Below are 19,537 nucleotides of genomic sequence, written 5' to 3'. Positions count from 1 at the left end.
GCAGAGGACAAAGAAACTTAACCGTAACACAAGGTTTGGGGTTTCGTCACACGCTCAGCAGATTGAGTGTTGGAACAAATTCAAAAATGAAACGAGGTCTTCGATACTTCTCTCAGTGTGAACCACTTGTTTATGTGTTTGTCTATTAACAGGTTTCATTTACACAAAGGCAGCTAAAGAGGTTGGGTGAATGCTGGTATGGTATCCAAAACCAGTTTTTTATATAGGCCTTTTATTCTGTAAATGGATCCAAAATCACAACTGACCATGTCGTTTTTTGCTTTCAATGCACTTTACGAAACTGGAAAATTAATAAATATAAAATGGTAGAGTGAAACTAATAACATGTGATGTATATTTTGGTGCCCTGTTCCAAAACTTGTTTTTGTGTGGAGACATCTTATTGGAAACTGATAAGGCTATATTTGGCAGAGAGGTAAAAAAAATATTTTAAAAAACACTCAGGCTCTTTAAGCACCTGTAGCAAAACACAGTGCATGGTTTAGAAAACAGTAAGGCTGAGGAATTTTGGTAAAATGGGCCAAGTCACGTCTTCATGGCATTGGAGACATCAGGATGAAAGAGGCCCAAGGTCTGGGCAGAGGAAATGGGGGTTGAGTAGGCGTCACCTGGACAACTGCCTGCAGTTGACAGGATCTCAACCAGGTGAGACGCCCTCGAAGCTGAAAAAACATGCCATCTCTGCGCAGTAAGGGTGGCTGACAGTTGTTTTCAACTAGGAAGGTTCTCCAGATTCTCTTGATATCAATGACTGATGCGTTGTATGAACTTTTTGTAAACAGTATGGGAACACTGAACAATGGAAAAGTACTACTTCCTGGTTTGGGCAACCATCTGTGATCTATGTGAAGTAGAGAGAGTGAAGCTCCTTTACCTCCAACAGAAATGCAGTTATATATGCCCCACCCTAGATATCTATATAGGTTAGCAGTGTTTTGTGCCTTCAGATAGGACCTTTTTGTTTTGACTTGACATGGATGATATTGGATGTTGACGACTGTTCAGTTCATGGGTGGACATGGTTCACAGACATCACCGACACTGTTCTACCCACAAGGTCTAAGCGTTTTAGAACAAACTGTTCAGAAAACCTCCCACCTGGGCCTCGTTTCCCAGAAAATGTGTTGAGTTAGGCTAATCATTACATCGATGGCATCCAAAAAATCTCACAAAAACCATTGTTGCACTAAATTGTATATACTGTAGTAACACTCACTTTACTGATAAAAGCATGCTGTTTAAAACTTTATACAGCCTTTTCTGGTGTTATATGAAACATACCCTGCTGGTTTGGCTATGGAGAGGAGGTTGTCGTAAAGGACGGAATGTTGAAATGAAAGAGTAACACTGAAAGATGCAAATAAGTGTGTAATAATCAACAACATTAGGTTGCTAGAGTAAAGGACACTCTTAGTTTAGGAGGTGTGATTTTGTGAATTTATGCGGTTGTCCTTTCTAGCGAAAGAAACCACAAGACACAACAACAAAAGAGGCTTTCAATTTTGATCATCTTTTCAAAAAGTCACAATATCATTTAATATAAAACACCTTTAAATGTAGTAAGTTATGAGGAATTCTCGAAGAGATATTCCACAATACCACTTGCAAACTGCAGTCAGGGAAGGGATCCACCTGGAAAGCTGGTGACTTCAACGGCAATTCCAAGTGCACACAGAAATATCGGAAACATGCATTACTACATTGTACAAAGCCAAACGCAAAGGAATCAGATCCAGTTAGAGGAATCCATTCCAGTTAAAGGAATCAGATCCAGTTTTGTTGCCATATGGCTGAGAGTCAGTGCTTCCCTGTTGGCAACAGGACAGTCTTGATGGTAGGCATCTACTGATGTGTCCGTTAGATTTCAGGTAGGATTTAGCTCCGTCCTCTGTTTAGACCGACAGCTGAAGGAAGAGTGAAAATCTAGTGTAAGGTAGGAAAATTACTTGACAGAATCAGGTCTGAAAAAACTTAGAAGACTCATTGATCATTGTCCATTTCAGTGGAACTAAATGTATGTCTGTCCACGCCAAGAAGTCCACATATGATCTATAAAAGAGAATACGTGGTTTATAAAGAAATACATAGAGAAAACGTCATATACTTTAGGTTTCCTCCTTGTCCTTATTGTCGGTTGCTATGCACGTTAAATAACAAAACATATTACTGTACAATTCCACAATGCAAAAGTCTGCATAAAATGCATTTTTATGTGCATATGTCTACTGTAGATATGTGGTCCCTCCCCAACAAATGGACCACCCACATTTAGAAAAATCCTCAACATTACTATTATATTCTTATTATGAATTACACATATGCATACACACCATTCCCCCCGACACACACACACACATGCATGCACACACGGTCAGTCAGACCACAGATGCCAGGGAGGTGACGGAGGTCACCTTGTTGTCCTCCGCCCAGGGCTGTAGGTTCTGTAGGGCGTACAAGGAGGAGTTGTGCAGGCACAAGGGGTCCTGCTGCAGGGGCTGGCTCAGGGTCTTCTGAAAGGCCTCCTGTTGGAGCTGCAGCATCAGACGGTTGGCCTGCTGTCTCTCTGCTTCGCGCTCCTCGGCTGTCTGTCTCCTGGTTCCACAGTGGGAAGAAGATATTTTTTTGTTGTTGTCAAAACAGTGGCTAAATATTCATATTCATGTCACCATAAATCCTACTTTCAAAAGCAAAAAGCCAGATACTTCCTGAAATATGTGTTAAATGCCCTCAAAAAGTGAGATTGATCAAAATAACTACTTTATAATAACTACTATATATAAACATGATTATATTACTTAATCATTTAATTTTAACCCTTAATTATTTTAGATTACCATTAATTAATTATGATTTTACAATGATGTATGTCGTCACTACATATGAGGACACCAAGGGGACTCAGTTGGGGTCTCAACTTACTGTTAAAAGTTGGAATAACACAAGGTGCTATTTCAAAACTTTGTTGTGCATCAGCAATTTTCCTCTTGTTATATGTCACTCACTGACAGTCACTGATTTATCCCATGTCAATAAAATAAAATAGAATTGGTAAATTGATCTAGTTAGTCGAGCCAGAGATCTAAGCTAATAATCATGGCTGAATTACCAACCGGGCACGCAGGGCACATGCCCAGGGGCCTTGACCTCCAGGGCGCCCCAATTGATTTTTGTAAATTAATTAAAAATGAAAGCTGAAATGTTTTGAGTCAATAAGTATTCAACCCCTTTGTTATGGCAAGCCTAAATAAGGTCCGGAGTAAACATTTGCTTTACAAGTCACATAATGAGTTGCATGGACTACATTATTTTTGAATGACTATCTCATCTCTGTACCCCACTCATACAATTATCTGTAAGGTCCCTCAATCGAGCAATGAATTTCAAACACAGATTCAACCACAAAAACCAGGGAGGTGTTCCAATGACACACCAAGAAGGGCACCTATGAGCCTGGTCTCATAGATTAGACGTAACATAGTAAAAGTAAACCTGGGACACTCAAATTAGTATGATATGTTAAGTTTGGTATGGCTACATAATACAGATAATGTGAACCTCTAGCAACCTAAAGGTTGCAAGTTCGCATCTCATCACGGACAACTTTAGCATTCTAACTAATTAGCAACTTTTAAACTACTTTTTAGCTACTTTGCAACTACTTAGGTTGTCAGTTTGAATCTCATCACTGACAACTTTAGCATTTTAGCTAATTAGTAACTATACAACTACGTACTACTTTTTAGCTACTTTGCAACTACTTAACCCTTCAGCCTAATCCTAAACATAACCTTAACCCTTTCAGGTAACCCTTCCCCAAGCCCTAACCTTAATGTGTCTAGCTAACTTTTCCCCTAACCCTAAACTTAAACCTTTAACATAACTCCTAAACTTAACCTTAACACCTAACACCTAGCCTAGCTAACGTTCTCGGAAAGTAATCTTGACTTTTTCCACATTTTGTTACATTACAGCCTTATTCTAAAATGTATTCAATTCAAATTTTCCCCTATCAATCTAACACACTATGATGACAAAAATGAAAACAGGTTTTTGAAATTTTAGCCAATGTATTAAACATAAAAAACATAAATACCTTATTTACATAAGTATTCAGACCTTTTGCTATCAGACTCAAAACTGAGTTCATGTGCATCCTGTTTCCATTGATCATCCTTGACATGTGTCTATAACTTGATTGGAGTCCACCTGATTTGTAAATTCAATTGATTGGATATGATTTTCAAAGGCACACACCTGTCTCTCTAATGCCCCACAGTTGACAGTGCATGTCAGAGCAAAAACCAAGCCATGAGGTCGAAGGAATTGTCCGTAGAGCCCCGAGACAGGAATGTGTTGAGGCAACAGATCTGTGGAAGATACCAAAAATGTGTGCAGCATTTAAGGTCCCCAAAAATACAATGGTCTCCATTATTCCTAAGTGGAAGACGTTTGGAACTACCAAAATTCTTCGTAGGGCTGGCTGCCTGGCCAAACTGAGCAAAATCGGGGAAGAAGGGCCTTGGTCAGGGAGGTGACCAAGAATCCAATGGTCACTCTGACAGAGCTCCAGAGTTCCTCTGTGGAGATGGGAGAAGCTTCCAGAAGGACAACCATCAACCAATCGGGCCTTTATGGTGAAGTGGCCAGACGGAAGCCACTCCTCAGTAAAAGGCACGTGACAGCCCACTTGGAGTTGGCGAAAAGGCACCTAAAGACTCTCAGACCATGAGAAACAAGATTCTTGAGTCTGATGAAACCAAGATTGAACTTTTTGGTCTGAATGCCAAGCTTCATGTCTGGAGGAAACCTGGCACCATCCCTACAGTGAAGGGAGGTGGCAGCATTATGCTGTGGGGATGTTTTTCAGCGGCAGGGACTCGGAGACTAGTCAGAATCGGCGAAAGTTGAACAGAGAAAATTACAGAGGTCCTTGATAAAAATCTGCTCCAGAGCGTTCAGGACCTCAGACTGGGGAAAAGGTTTACCTTCCAACAGGACAATGACCCTAAGCACACAATCAAGACACCGCAGGAGTGGCTTCGGGACAAGTCTCTCAATGTCCTGGAGTGGCCTAGCCAGAACCTGGATTTGAACCCTATTGAACATCTCTGGAGAGACCTGAAAATAGTTGTGCAGCAACGCTCCCCATCAAACCTGACAGAATTTGAGAGGATGTGCAGAAAATAATGGGATAAACTCCCCAAATGCAGGTGGACTCAATTCTGTAATCACTGCCAAATGTGGTTCAAGGTACTGAGTAGGGTCTGAATACTTATGTAAATGTGAATACTTATGTAAATGTGATCATCATCAAATCCCTAAAACATGTTTTTGCTTTGTCATTATGGGGTAAATTAATACATTCCATTCTAAACATTACATATAAGACTAAATGAGTTTCTCGGATTACATGCAGAATAATACGAAATGCTCTGAGACCAGGTTGCACCTACTGGTAAAACAAATAACAGACATTGAATATCCCTTTGAGCATGGTGAAGCTATTAATTACACTTGGATGGTGTATCAATACACCCAGTCACTACAAAGATGCAGGCGTCCTTCCTAACTCAGTTGTCAGAGAGGAAGGAACCCGCTCAGGGATTTCACCATGAGGCCAATGGTGACTTTCAATCAGTTACAGATATTAATACCTGTAATAGGAGAAAACTGAGGATGGATCAACAACATTGTGGTTACCCCACAATACTAACCTAATTGATAGAGAGAAAAGAAGGAAGCCTGTACAAAATAAAAAATGTTCCAAAACATGCATCCTATTTGCAAAAAGGCACTAAACTAGTAAATGTGTCAAAGCAGTTTTGTCCTGAATACAAAGTGTTACATTTGGGGCAAATCCAATACAACACATTACTGAGTACCACTCTCCATATTTTCAAGCATATAGATGGCTGCATCATGTTATGGATATATTTGCAGTCGTTAAGGACTGGGAAGTTTTTCAAGATAAAAAAAATGTATGGAATGGAGCTAAGCAAAGGAAAAATCTTGGGAGGAAAACCTGGTTCAGTCTGCTTTCCACCAAACACTGGAAGATTAATTCACCTTTCAGCAGGACTATAACCTATCAACGATCAACAACCAATTTGACAGAGCTTGAAGAATTTTGAAAATAATAATGGACAAATGTTGGAAACTTTCCCAGAAAGACTCACAGCTATAATTGCTGCCAAAGGTGCTTCTACAAAGTATTGACTCAGGGGTGTAAATACTTATGTAAATGAAATTTCTAAAAACATGTTTTCACTTTGTCATTATGAGGTATTGTGTGTAGATAAGTGGAATTGTCTTTTTTTTAATCCATTTTTAATTCAGGCTGTAACACAACTAAATTTGGAACAAGCCAAGGCGTATATGAATACTTCCTGAAGGAATGGCAAAATGAATAGGATTGCAGGAAAATAGCTTTGAATTTCAACAACAACAAAAAATCTGTAAAACAAACTCATTTGTTTACTTTTTGTTATTATTAAAATAATTTTTCTGTTAACAGATCCCTCTGTACATATTAAATTATACTTTTTAATCCCGGTGCTGAATTTATGTCAGTTAATATGTAGCGGCTAATTGTGTAGCTAATAGGCTATAGCTGTGTTCGAATACCCATACTAACCTACTGTATACTACATACTTAATGAGTATATACTACATACTATATACTATTAGTTCATTTTAGTATACTGTAAATGAACGGTATCCTTTCAATTGTACATACTAGCGCTACGCCTGCCTATCGGAAGTTGATGATGTTGCTATGTCCCCTCTTGCTAACTGGTTACTGACACCGGCCATATTCAACAGGTGTTGAAGCATTCGGAAATTCATCAGTTATTCTGCACTCTGGGAGAGTGCTCTGAAATCGGAGTAAATAGCCAGAGTGAACTCATGTCCATTGAGAACACACAACGACTATACCACCTAGCTAAGAATGACACAAATAATCAAGTCAATAAACGTTGGGTAGTTGGTTAGATAGCATATAGTTAATATACTGGCAAATTCAATGTATTAGTAGCCAACTAACGTTAGGTAGCTAGCTAACATACCGGTAGCTAATGCTGTGATGATATGCCCTGCAGTTCAAAAGGATAGTGTAGCCAACAAATTGTAAGCCAACATAACGTGTAGCGTAACTTATTTGAAAAGTCACAACTTTATTACATTGCTCAACATTTTCTTAAGATTTGTCATAATTAGTTAAAGCAATGAATTTGTATCCGTTCTCGTCGGGCTTCGGCTGCATAGTTTCCGCCATTTTCTTCAAACCTGAAAACAATGTGATGCCAAGCCCATTTTCTGAAAAATTGCATTACGGGCCCGAAAATCACGGAAATAGTGTCCACTGCTTGTACACTTCATATTTTTACGACTGTAGTATGACATCCGGGAACTCATGGCATACTACCTCTATCCATACTATGAACAATAAGCATACTACATACTCAGTTTACATCACAAATAGCGTGGTTAGTGTGGTTAGTGTGAGTATTCGAACACAGCTTTACTTGTTTGTAGATCGACTGAGGTGAATGAAGCTACAGCAACCAATGTGATAATGGCTGGGGTAATTTTTGCTTGTTCTCTAAATATAATTTTAGGACCTCACTACAACTCAGACTCTGGTTATGGCCCTGGATGTATGTCATTCTTACGTGGATATTATGCTGTATGTACACTACAGGACAAAAGCATGTGGATGGACACCTGCTCGTCGAACATATCATTCCAAAATCATGGGCATTAATATGGAGTTGGTCTCCCCTTTGCTGCTTTAACAGCCTCCACTCTTCTGGGAAGGCTTTCCACTAGATGATGGAACACTGCTGCGGGGACTTGCTTCCATTCAGCCACAAGAGCATTAGTGAGGTCGGGCACGGATGTTGGGCGATTAGGCATGGCTCGCAGTCGGTGTTCCAATTCATCCCAAAGATGTTCGATGGGGTTGAGGTCCAGGCTCTGTGCGGGCCAGTCAAGTTCTTCCACACCAATCTCAACAAACCATTTCTGTATGGACCTCGCTTTGAGGGCATTGTCATGCTGAAACAGGAAAGGGCCTCCCCCAAACTGTTGCCACAAAGTTGGAAGCACAGAATCATCTAGAATGTCATTGTATGCTGAAGTGTTAAGATTTGACTTCACTGGATTTAAGGGGCCTAGCCAGAACCATGAAAAACAGCCCCAGACCATTATTCCTCCTCCAACATACTTTACAGTTGCTCCAGAGTCCAATGGCGGCGAGCTTTACACCACTCCAGCCATAGCTTGGCATTGCACATTGTAATCTTAGGCTGCTCGGCCATGGAAACCCATTTAATAAAGCTCCCGACGTTGCTTCCAAAGGCAGTTTGGAACTCGGTAGTGAGTGTTGCAACCGAGGACAGACGATTTTTATACACCTCGGTCCTGTTCTGTGAGCTTGTGTGGCCTACCACTTCGCTGACGTTTCCTCTTCATGATCCCAGCACTTAAAATTGACCGGGACAGCACTAGCAGAGCAGAAATGTGAAATTTGACAAACTGGAATCCTATGACGGTGCCACATGGAAAGTCATTGATCTCTTCAGTAAGGTCATTCTACTGCCAATGTTTGTCTATGGAGATTGCATGGCGGTGTGCTATATTTTATACACCTGTCAGCAACGAGTGTGGCTGAAATATACGATTCCACTCATTTGAAGGAGTGTCCACATACTTTTGTATATATAGTGTCCATATGATGGTTAGGTCTGCATGTGCAGCACAGTCAGAAAAACACCTCTAAAATATTGTTTTATACACACCATCCTCCTTCCATTAGCCACACGTTATTGTTAACTACATTATCGTAATCTGATTGCGCTGCTGTTCATTTGATCATTTGCTTGTTACTAGCGTAGCTGTGACACAAATACATCTTTCATGCACATCCTATCAACACACTATGGGGAAATATAAAAAATCACACCAAAACTAGCTTGGAAATTAGGAAAGTGAGTTAGCCAATTCCCTGGTTATCCATGATATGCCATTTAGCCATTATTTTTTTCATGTTTCTGTAGAAAACATGGCCTGTGTTGACGCCGGGCACATAAATACCTATTGAAATAAGATCCCAGGCTTTACTTTTCCACCTGGTATTGAAATGCATAATTTGCCAGCTTGTCAAAGGTGAGTCACATCACGAATCCAATTATTGCTATTGGATTTCGTACGGCATTTAATGACCTACGACCCCATGTGCTGTTCACAATATGGATAACAAAAATACATCCTTGTCCACATCAGGTGAAGGTCAGCCAGATCAGTTGGATCTCAGTGAATGACCACTATCTGATCACAGAGTCTATGATTCAAGATGACTCAGATGTACAGGAATGACTACCACAGTATATGCATTTCCTTTAGTTCCTTGTTTGTCATCAAAGGTTAAATAAAAGTAAGGCATTATAATTTGAATGTCCACTCATTAATTTCAAATGACCATAAACAACCGTGTGAGTTAGGGGGAAGAGTTTCGGCCATGGACAATGCACTCAATTATTCAGACTAGCATGTCAATATTGCTTTGGACAGCATCTTTCCAGAGAACCTTTTAAGAACTGGGCTAATTGTGCTTGGTCAAGGGAATTGGCCTCCAAAACACAAGTAGGAGCTAAGCTAAGGTGTTTCCCTGTCACAACAAAATGCCTTGGGCGCATAGAATATTCCTTTAAAACATCCCAAACGCTTGCTCACCTCAAGCAAAGCAATTCACATAGTATACCATACTCTAATTTAAACAGCTGCCTAGTTGTTACTTTGTGACACTTCCTGCATCATTCTGATGTATCAAAATGCATAAAACATAAGGCAGCACGAACAATGGAAAGCAGTTTTGGGGAAAAAACTTGAAATAAAAAATGTCCAAAAGCAACAATAAAAAACAACAACACTAAGAGTGTTGATACAGACAGTGTTAAAGAATGTCTAGAAGTGTGTTGCTGTAATGCGTTGCTGTAATGGGCCCCTACCGCCATTTTGTCCTCCTGTTCTGGAACCAAGTTTTGACCTGTGCGTCTGTCATCTTCAGGGCCTTGGCCAGGGTGGCGCGCTCTGCCGATGCCAGGTACTTCTGTCGGTGAAAGCGTTTCTCAAGTTCGCAGATCTGCACACGGCTGAATGAGGTGCGGGGCTTTTTTCTTTTGGGTGGCGTCCGGTTCTGATAGGGGTGGCCGATGCGCCGGGTCACCGAGAAGGGAGAAAGGGCTGCTGAGAGAGAGCAAGAGAGCGAGAGAGAGAGAGAGAGAGAGAGAGAGAGAGAGAGAGAGAGAGAGAGAGAGAGAGAGAGAGAGAGAGAGAGAGAGAGAGAGAGAGAGAGAGAGAGAGAGAGAGAGAAAGTTTGTTTTTCCAGAGATGACCCTTGGTCAAGTGGGAACCTTCTCTGACATATACCATTCTTTGCCATGTATTTAGCTTGCATGATCACTCATATTACAATTGTGATTATGTTGTCCATCCCTAACTCAATTCAACATTTCATCAACTCTGTTTTTATTTATTTTTACTAGAAATTAGCCAACATTTAATGATTCATCACTGGCTATTGACCTTTGTAATATGATTACAAGGTGAAAACAGTCATTTCTCATAACAAATGCATAGTTTTTCAGTACCTACAGTGTTGTCCTAAGGACCTAGCTATGCATTTTGGTATTTTAACACCCCTGATGGAAACCATGAGAAGACAAACCAGGGCAAGATAAAGGACACATGTAAAAGAAGACCAGGGAAGTGACTCACCTGGACAAGTACCCTTTCGAAAGGGATAGTCTGCAAATGGGCCGGTGTCTCGCAGGTGAGCGAGTTCGGGGTAATAGTGTTTGGCTAATGTCTCCATAGAGCTCCAGGTAGGGACCCTGCCAATGTCCCCCTTGGGGAGAGGGCAGAGGCCTGGCAGGGCCGGGGGGGCTCCTGGCCTCCCACTGGGGTCTCCTGCTTGTCTGTCCTCTGCCTGCTCCGCTAAAGAAAGGGAGACACAGTCAGGGACCCACATGGAGCTGTGGGGGTCGGGTGGGGGTACTCTGGAAGTACCTCTTGTTGCTATTTTGTCAAGATGGGGATCTGTTACATTTGTCTTTTTTTTTGTCGTTTAGTACAATAACTATATATAATATATGCCATTTAGCAGATGCTTTATCCAAAGCAACTTACAGTCATGTGAGAATAGATTTCACATTTGGGTGGCCCTGTGAACTGAACCCACACACTGGCATTGCTAATCCCATGCTTTACCAACTGAACCATTCAGGACCATTAAACTGATTGGTTAGGCCAAAAGTATCACATTCGGTTTGATGCTGAATCATTACAGTTAGCTTTTTAAGCTATCCAGCTAAACATAGTAACTTAGGCGATATGTACACGCTACATTTGTTAACTTTTTAACCAACTAAAACATGATACAAAGGAAAAGTACCCATCTCAAGCACTTTGCCAAGGTAAATTATCTGTGCATGTTGTCTATTTGTCAGGCAGCAGCGCAACTTTGGTTTTAGAAGTGGAGTTTTGTATCACTTTTCAATGATAGAAATTGCATTGGGACAAAAATGCAGTTTCAGAATCTGTGTAAAAACAGATGTTTCTGTCGAAGGGATCGGAAGCAGGCTTCCCTGTTCCTCACAAGCTGTTGTCTTACGGTATGTTTATGTGTCTAGTTCTGTCAGAGAGCTCACCAGGATCCAAAATGCATATGAAAACATCTCCATATGTGTCCTGGGGGGGACCAATGTTACTGTGTTGAGAATTTAGTAACCAGGAATTCAGTGTGAGCAATCAAAATGTATTTTCCACAGAGGCACTCTGGAGATGAGGTAAAACACAAATGAAACATAAGCCACATAATGCACTCAACAATAATTTTGAATCACTCCCAACCTCTCTGATTGATTATAAACCTAAATGGCAGAATAAATAAATAAATACACATTATTTTTTTTTCAATACTTAAAAAAATGTAAATTGGGTACATTTGCAGTGACTCAAAGTTTTGAGTGTTGAAAAAGTGTTTAAAACAATATTTATAATCTATAGATGGTCCAACCCTTCATTGCCTGAGGAGTTTCGATTAATAGGTCACACATTGGGTGCAAGCAGGTCTGCTCCAGGCTCAACATGCAGGTCTGGGTACAGATAATACCACATTAGACTTCTATTTCAGGCCATCTGTGGACCAGCTAATGGACCAGGCACATACAGTACAAGCACGTTCATATGCAACCCAAGAGTAACACGCAAACAGACTGTCATCCAGTCAAACATGCTAAAGGTTCCCTTCAACCTAACTTTAATTCTGACATAAGGTATTCCAAATAAACGGTTGAAATATAACAATATTCATATTAATGATGATTGACTAATTTAATGTGGAAATAGAACAAAAGACAAAAGGTCTAGACGTTGTAAAATAGGTTTTAATTTGACTTTGTCTGTGATGTTGCTAGTTTTGACCAGCTTCCAAAATAAAGAGCCAAGTGTGTCGTAGTATTCCACTAAATGCAGCAGTGTGCCAAGAGCCCAGAACACACCTGTCTGTTATCAAAACCTGCAGACATTTATGGAACGAGGCAGTTAGTTAAATTTAGCCCTCAGCCTCTTTGCAGTGACAGGCTTTATAATTTGATGTGATTGCTTTTAATTACAGCCCATATTGCAAGAAATTGTCAGAGTGTTTACACGCAAACACTTAGCACAATAATTGTATTCATTGATGAAAATACGGTTTCCCATAACTGAGAAAGACCAAATATGGCCACAGAGGCTATAGGACATTTCACTTGACTACCACATCACCATTCAATTCCCAAGATCAATGTATTTCATAAAGGAGAGAAAATTTAATGTGGTCAAAAGGGTCAAATGTTATACATTTTTATTTATTTCAATGATCTTATTTCATTTTTATTTGAAAGGTGGGTATCTTGTTTTCAAGAAAACATTGCAAGAATTGTGCTGTGAGAATGTTTTTTATTTTATTTTATTTTATTACAACGGATGACTAAGGAAATGGTGGAGAATACTAAATCTGATGCCTGGGTAATATGATTTAGCATAAGGATATCAAAAAATAAAATGCTACCGTGGAGAAATAATAAAGCCAAATATACTTAATAACACCTTTCTGAGAGAGCGCCTCTCTTCCCCACTACGGATATTACATGCGTAGCAATCTAATAAATATGTCCGTAAAGGATTCTTACCGGGGTATTGAAATATAACATGAACATATATTGCTATTTATTACACTGTGAGGCAAAACAGAGCCACTTTCCCCTGCCACACTGGCTGAGAATAGAAGCAACTTCCAGAGAAAACAGTACGGCTTTTCCCATTAATATCCAATTACTGTAGCCATCATTACATTTATATCTTTGCGAGGAAGGTCATTCTTTTTAACTAAGATACACTACTACAGGAATACAATTGGATTTACTCTATGCATTAACATAAGGCATGCTCTAAATTCACTGGCCATCATGTAATCGCAATACACATTACATAGTAATTACAACTGTTATATCTGTTCGTGGTTTGTGTAATTATATGTCATCATGTTATTTTAAGGTATTTATAGTTCTCTAAAGAGTGATAACCACTTATCAACTCTCCTAATGCTGAAATCTCATCAAAAGACATTGATTATAGGGATATAGATTGGTATTATTTGTTACATCACTGCAAGACTATAGTGTATTACAGTATGGATATATTTTTTTGTGGTAATACATTCAGATATTGTAAAAGTTGAAATGACTTTGGTGGTAAGAATATGTTGCTATGAAACTAACAACAGACCAAGGGCCTACAATTTCCACAGAACCAATAAAGCCACAAGATCAACTTCGTTTGTTGTTTTGATGGGACACATCTGTTTATGCACTTCTCTGCTTTTTCAAACTTGCAAACTGTCAAGTCAATTAACGTAAAAACATGTGTTATTCCCTTTCAGCGCCTCCCAATCTGTCCGGTCTGTTGTGAATATCGCATCTCCAATTCTAGGCCTGTTCGCTGTTTCACTTGCTTTGACGCTTGCGGTGAAATGCAGCGCTGCAATTCAATATAAAAGGGAATCATTTATTTTAAAAAGGAGAGGTCTATTTCAAGTATCCAGAGAAACGCATTACGATTTGAGATGTTCTTTTAAGATAGGTCAACCAAAAAGACTGGCGCTGAATGCTGAACTAAGTCCATCCAGCAACTAAATCTAGTGTCCTATCATTTGTAGCCTAGTAGACCTACCAGGGTTCCCGAAAGGAATTTATTTGTGATTATTTTTAAAGGTGGAAATACAATTAGGCCCCTATGATATTAAACTCAAATGAAATCGATGGCAAAAACATCCGAATATTAGCCTACGATGTGTGATTTAAATAATGTAATGTCTCAAGCAATGTTGACAAATGGCTACACCGTAAATACCTCAAAGCACTTTCAAGATAGGCCTTTTTCTCAAATGTTGATCACAAATGATAACAAAAAGTGCTCACTTAAAATAAAGGTTTGTTGGTGGGTAATAATGAGGCTACATAACCAACACCAAAGATAAACCAAATTAAACGAGAGGCCCTTTGTGACTATGAATACAATAGGTACGCATATTTACACCATATATTTTATAGTTCACATATCTGTTCCGGTTTAAATCATTAATGAGGGAAGCACAGAGCTATAGCATTGTTAATATTTAATGAGGGCTAATACATGATGATCCTAATTGTCGTCTTTATTGTGGTGACGTCATGCCATAAAAACTCATACCTCGGCCGAGTGGGAGCTGAGGTTATGGTCATTGTAATATGTGGCCATCGAGCTGGCCATCGAATTAGGGTTTCATTTACCACGTTCTTCTCTTTCCTTAATCGTTCAAATAAATGTTCCTCGAATGAGAAAATATGAAACATTAGGCCTATCGGCCTATCATGGCCCATGCAACCCTTTGTGTTGTGCCCTTTTCTATGCTAATCGAAAACACCAGACACCTAGAGCCGACGTGAAAAAATGATTTTGAACCAAATGCCACTTTCCAATTCCCCAAAATGCGAGAAAGGCGTTGATCAAATGATTCAGGACCTGCAGGCATTGATATACAGAACGGTCTAAATCCTGTTCACAATAACACACACAATCATTTCATTTATTAATTATTCTTCTACAGATTAAACGCCTGAATTGTACAGGCCTATTATACGCAATAATAGGGTCTTCTGATAGTTTAAACTAAAAGCGCATGAAGATGGTCGCTCTGGATAAGAGCGTCTGCTAAATGACTTAAATGTAAATGTAAAGATAAGAGAAATCTGAACATGAGTGAGATAAATTATGCCATTACATTTGTGCTTAGGCCTACAGAAAAAAGCATTTGTTTATGTGAATGATAGTAGATAGATAATGCATTACACCTGCCAATGTCACATATATAGATAGATGGGCCAATACATCTGGCGAAACCTGAAGCGTTCGCAATGTCATCTCATTTACCTTGACACCCCAATGGTGAAGAGAAACGTACATTCAAAGGTTTATGGATGAAATAAACACGTCGGGCCGTACGCTACATGTTTAAATGCCATGCTTCAAAGTTTGTATAGAATTTGTCACAGTTATGTTCCCTTTTTATTTGATTTCAATGGTTCAATTAGGTTGGACGTAACTGGATAGTTGTTCAACAGTGTGTTGAAGACGGTTCTATTCAAATAAGACAGCATTTATTCAAGACCTACACGAATAGAGTATTTGTATTTACTGTCGTGACGTTCAACATGGAAAGGGAAATGTGAAAACCGCCTAACAAGTGTGTCATTTGATAGTGACAGCGTTGCTATCTTCTCTAATCGTCGTCTGTATACACAACTATAGGCCTAAATGGGCCAGTAGAGCCCAGACAAAAATTATGTACGTGAAAATAAAAGAGAGCCGCACACTAGGAGCTCAGATGCAAAAATGTAATTACCAACGTTACGACAGTCAAGCTGTCTTCATCAGGGTACGAGTTATTTACGTAACACACCTGCAGGCGGGCATCATCAATGCCTACCTTGTCGTAAACTGACTCGCTAGTTTAGGGCCCATTTTGTATTGGAAGGAGCTAGAGTAGGCCTATTTTCCACAACTGCAAAGCTTAGCTACTATATGCCTCTAAAAGTAAATGTATCATAGGCCTGATAATGATAATAATAAGCTAGAAAACTGTTGTTTTTTATTGTTGTTATTATAGCAAATTGTCATATTATTATTAGGCTGCTACAATAAGCAATACTACTATAACTACTACTACTAACAATAATAATAGCCTAATAACAGCAATACTCTATTCTATTATTATTAGGATATTATTATGATTGTTAGAATTATTGGCGTTAACCTATTAATTGTATTATAGTTATATTGATATTGATGTTGTTATTATTAAGATTATTCGGATGGTGTTGGACGGTGAATTTTATTTTCAGAAATATATCTGTTCTAATTGCATTTTGAAGGGGAGAAATCTCTTCAAATCATGTCGTACATTTTGTAGGCTATGGAGAGCTATCATTTTGATTAGGGTGCCAGTGATTTATCACATGTATTCCCTCCTATTAAACGGAAAGCCAATCTTAACGGCTGACATTATACCATATAATTATACAAATGTACACAACATATATTCTTAACAATACCTGCAAGTATTTATTTGCCTTTTAAATGAACTAATATGATACATATAGACAGACCTTGATGTAAAATCGAATTCCTCATGCCATATGCCCAGTCGCACATCATGCCATATGCCCAGTCGCACATCATGCCATATGCCCAGTCGCACATTTGATTTGATAAATGAGTCTGTCACAGAATTGCCTACCATGCCTTCTTAATTGACAGCGTCAAGATGCTAAAATGTTTTGCTTAGGCATACGCCCTGCTTGCAAGGGTGTGGGTTAAACTGAAAAACAACAAATAAATGTGAACTTTCAAACGAATTATATTGAAGTTTGAACCTCTTTTCAACTGAAAAGGATATATCATGTATGATAGGCTTATGGGGGAAATCCACGAAGCAATGTTCCCATTTTGTGACATGGTTTTTTTTTTGTCTACAGAAACATACATTTTCAGAAGTTTAGATGAATCTTACCAGTGAGTCTGTCCTTTGCGAACCTTCGACTGCTCTCCATCCACGGGAAGGTAAAGTTTGCTGCATTTCCCATACTTGGCATTGAAGTCACTGAGGTGATGCCACCCGCGAAGCCAGGTGGATGGGTAGGCGGGGGCTGATGTGGATTCGGTGGCATGGGTCTGTGAGCTGGCACCCTGATAACACCACCGGCGTTCCCACCATTCACGTTAACGTTCATGTTCATGCTGACATTCATGTTCATGTTCACGTTATAGGAACCTGCGAGTCCAGCTGCCATAGAGCAGGCCGGGTTATAGACGCTGTTATAGCCATTGGTGTAAACGTTTGGGGCAAGCGTGTAATCCGTGTCGCTGGTTCGGTTGGGCAGCATGCAGCTGCTGGACTGGTCCGTGCTGTTCAGAATCTGGTCTATTCCAAAGCTGATGGGCTCGTGTTGCTGGTGTGTCTGGTTTACCTCTTCAATTCCAGTGTGCTCCATTGTTGTATTCATATTAGCGTCTCCAAACGTCTCATATGTTGATGAAAAGTATGCTATTTGTTTCCCTTATTGTCGCAGTATCGGATGCAGAAACAATGCCCCCGGTTTGTGTTAAGATATTGTAGCCTAAAGATACTTCCTCGAGCAGTGCGCGACCAACACCGTCCGAAGCGTTTCCATTATCTGCCCAGAAGACATAGAACTGGAGTGTACTAAAATGCACTGTTAATAATCCATCGGGATAGGTTCTGGGGGAGTCTTACGATGCATATCCATCACCTTGTAGCATGATCTTTGACATATTTACTTGCACATTAATCGAAAGAGATGAGTAGCCTATTGGTAATGTAAAAATAGTTAGCCAGACTACTTACAGCCAAATCTTAAATTTGAGGAGTTCCCAAGTTCCTGTGAAGCGGATACCGGCTCTTTTCTTTGGCATTGATATTGCAACATCTACAAAGGCAGAGGCCATTGCCGACTCATCCTCATCGTATCAAAATATGTAACAAAATGAAGTGTTGACTGTGCTAAACATGAATATTAATTGGAAAAGATAGCTCCGTTCCAGTGAATCTGAAGTGATTTTAGCAGCTGTCGAGACACCCCTCCTGCCTAACTCTTGCCATTCGGTCATCCATTGGCCCACGCATTTCAATGTTTTGCAGCCTGCTCCCTTCTCTTAAAGAACCCGCAGCCCCAGTTTTATTGTGCTGTATAATATGACATGCGGTGTATATCAGAATAGAACTGAGTTTAAAGCACATAGGCTATCACCAACCTTAATCCCACTATAAAACGATAAGACATGAACAACTAGCTAATAGATATGGACTATCATGCATGAAACTATGGTTTAATTACTATGTAACTATGAGTTTTATTTGATATTAGACATCCCTGTTTATTGCCTTTTCATTGTAAAGCCTGATAGCAGCCAAATAGCCTAACTAGACAATCGAGCCACGAGAATTTCAACTAATTTACAATTAAGCGTATGTGGTCCTTTTTACGCACCAATAACATTTGATACGCAAGAAGATAACGGTTAGCGAGGAGTGGGAATATAGGGCAGGCTGTATTGCCTATAATCATTACTATGACAAGATGGTCTTCAATTAGTAACATCACTCAAGAAGACAACAAATATGTTGCAGAGCAAACTGTGAATGTTGCACTTGTCCAACAACACTTGTGCATTAACAACTCCGATAGGCCTACACAAAATAAGGTTTCATAAAATATATTAAAGCGGCAATCTGCAGTTGCAACATCATTTGTTTTTGACTTATAAATGAATGATATGTACCCATTGATTCTTCAAAAATATGACTTAAATTGCCTCATGAGCTTAGTTGTATTATTCGCCTACCTCCTCATGCCTTTTGCACACATTGTATATAGACTGCCCATTTTTTTCTACTGTGTTATTGACTTGTTAATTGTTTACTCCATGTGTAACTCTGTGTTGTCTGTTCACACTGCTATGCTTTATTTTGGCCAGGTCGCAGTTGCAAATGAGAACTTGTTCTCAACTAGCTTACCTGGTTAAATAAAGGTGAAATAAAAAAATAAATAAAAATAAAAAATAGTTCAACTGCCGAGGGGACAGAACCCAAAATATAAGCTTGTTTTATAAGCGTGTTTGTTAACACTATACACAAAATAGAAGCTTGTTTGTTAACACTATATAGCCTCAGCATATGTTTAAATCTATTATTTTTGGATAAGATTGGATAAGATTAAGATAGGATTAAGATGAACAGATTATTAGACCAGCCTATGACTATGCCAATAAAGTCCATAAGAGAATCATGGCTTACCCTTGACAATGCAAAACACAGTGTTGATTGGCACAAATTATTTAACCTTTCTCTGCCTGA

At 39.4% G+C, this 19,537-nt stretch overlaps 1 protein-coding gene across 2 annotated transcripts; it reads right to left on the bottom strand.

Annotated features, from left to right (window-relative positions):
• Positions 1–1,529: 1,529 nt before the first annotated feature.
• LOC124011427 (T-cell leukemia homeobox protein 1-like) lies at positions 1,530–18,227 on the bottom strand. 2 transcript variants are annotated; one of them, XM_046324793.1, is made up of 5 exons: positions 17,174–18,227; positions 10,801–11,019; positions 10,032–10,269; positions 2,433–2,613; positions 1,530–2,070 (listed from the first exon to the last, which is right to left on the bottom strand). In XM_046324793.1, the coding sequence occupies exons 1-5, from the start codon at positions 17,664–17,666 to the stop codon at positions 2,002–2,004; spliced, it is 1,200 nt and encodes a 399-aa protein (XP_046180749.1). In that variant the 5' UTR covers positions 17,667–18,227; the 3' UTR covers positions 1,530–2,001. The 2 variants fall into 2 exon arrangements, with proteins under 2 accessions (XP_046180749.1, XP_046180750.1); XM_046324794.1 differs by having other exon boundaries at positions 1,530–1,925.
• Positions 18,228–19,537: the final 1,310 nt, after the last annotated feature.

Source organism: Oncorhynchus gorbuscha, linkage group LG23 (assembly GCF_021184085.1).
Source record: "Oncorhynchus gorbuscha isolate QuinsamMale2020 ecotype Even-year linkage group LG23, OgorEven_v1.0, whole genome shotgun sequence".
Taxonomy (NCBI): domain Eukaryota; kingdom Metazoa; phylum Chordata; class Actinopteri; order Salmoniformes; family Salmonidae; genus Oncorhynchus; species Oncorhynchus gorbuscha.
The sequence above is the reverse complement of the archived record's forward strand: the minus strand, read 5'-3'. Positions and strand labels throughout refer to the sequence as shown.

Coding starts and splice junctions, on each gene's coding strand:
- LOC124011427 (XM_046324793.1), bottom strand. CDS start 17,666: ATGAATACAACAATGGAGCACACTGGAATTGAAGAGGTAAACCAGACA. Junction 11,020..17,173: donor CGCAAAGGACAGACTCACTG/GTAAGATTCATC, acceptor CCCTTTCTTTAG/CGGAGCAGGCAGAGGACAGA. Junction 2,071..2,432: donor CCTGGGCGGAGGACAACAAG/GTGACCTCCGTC, acceptor TCTCTTTTATAG/ATCATATGTGGACTTCTTGG.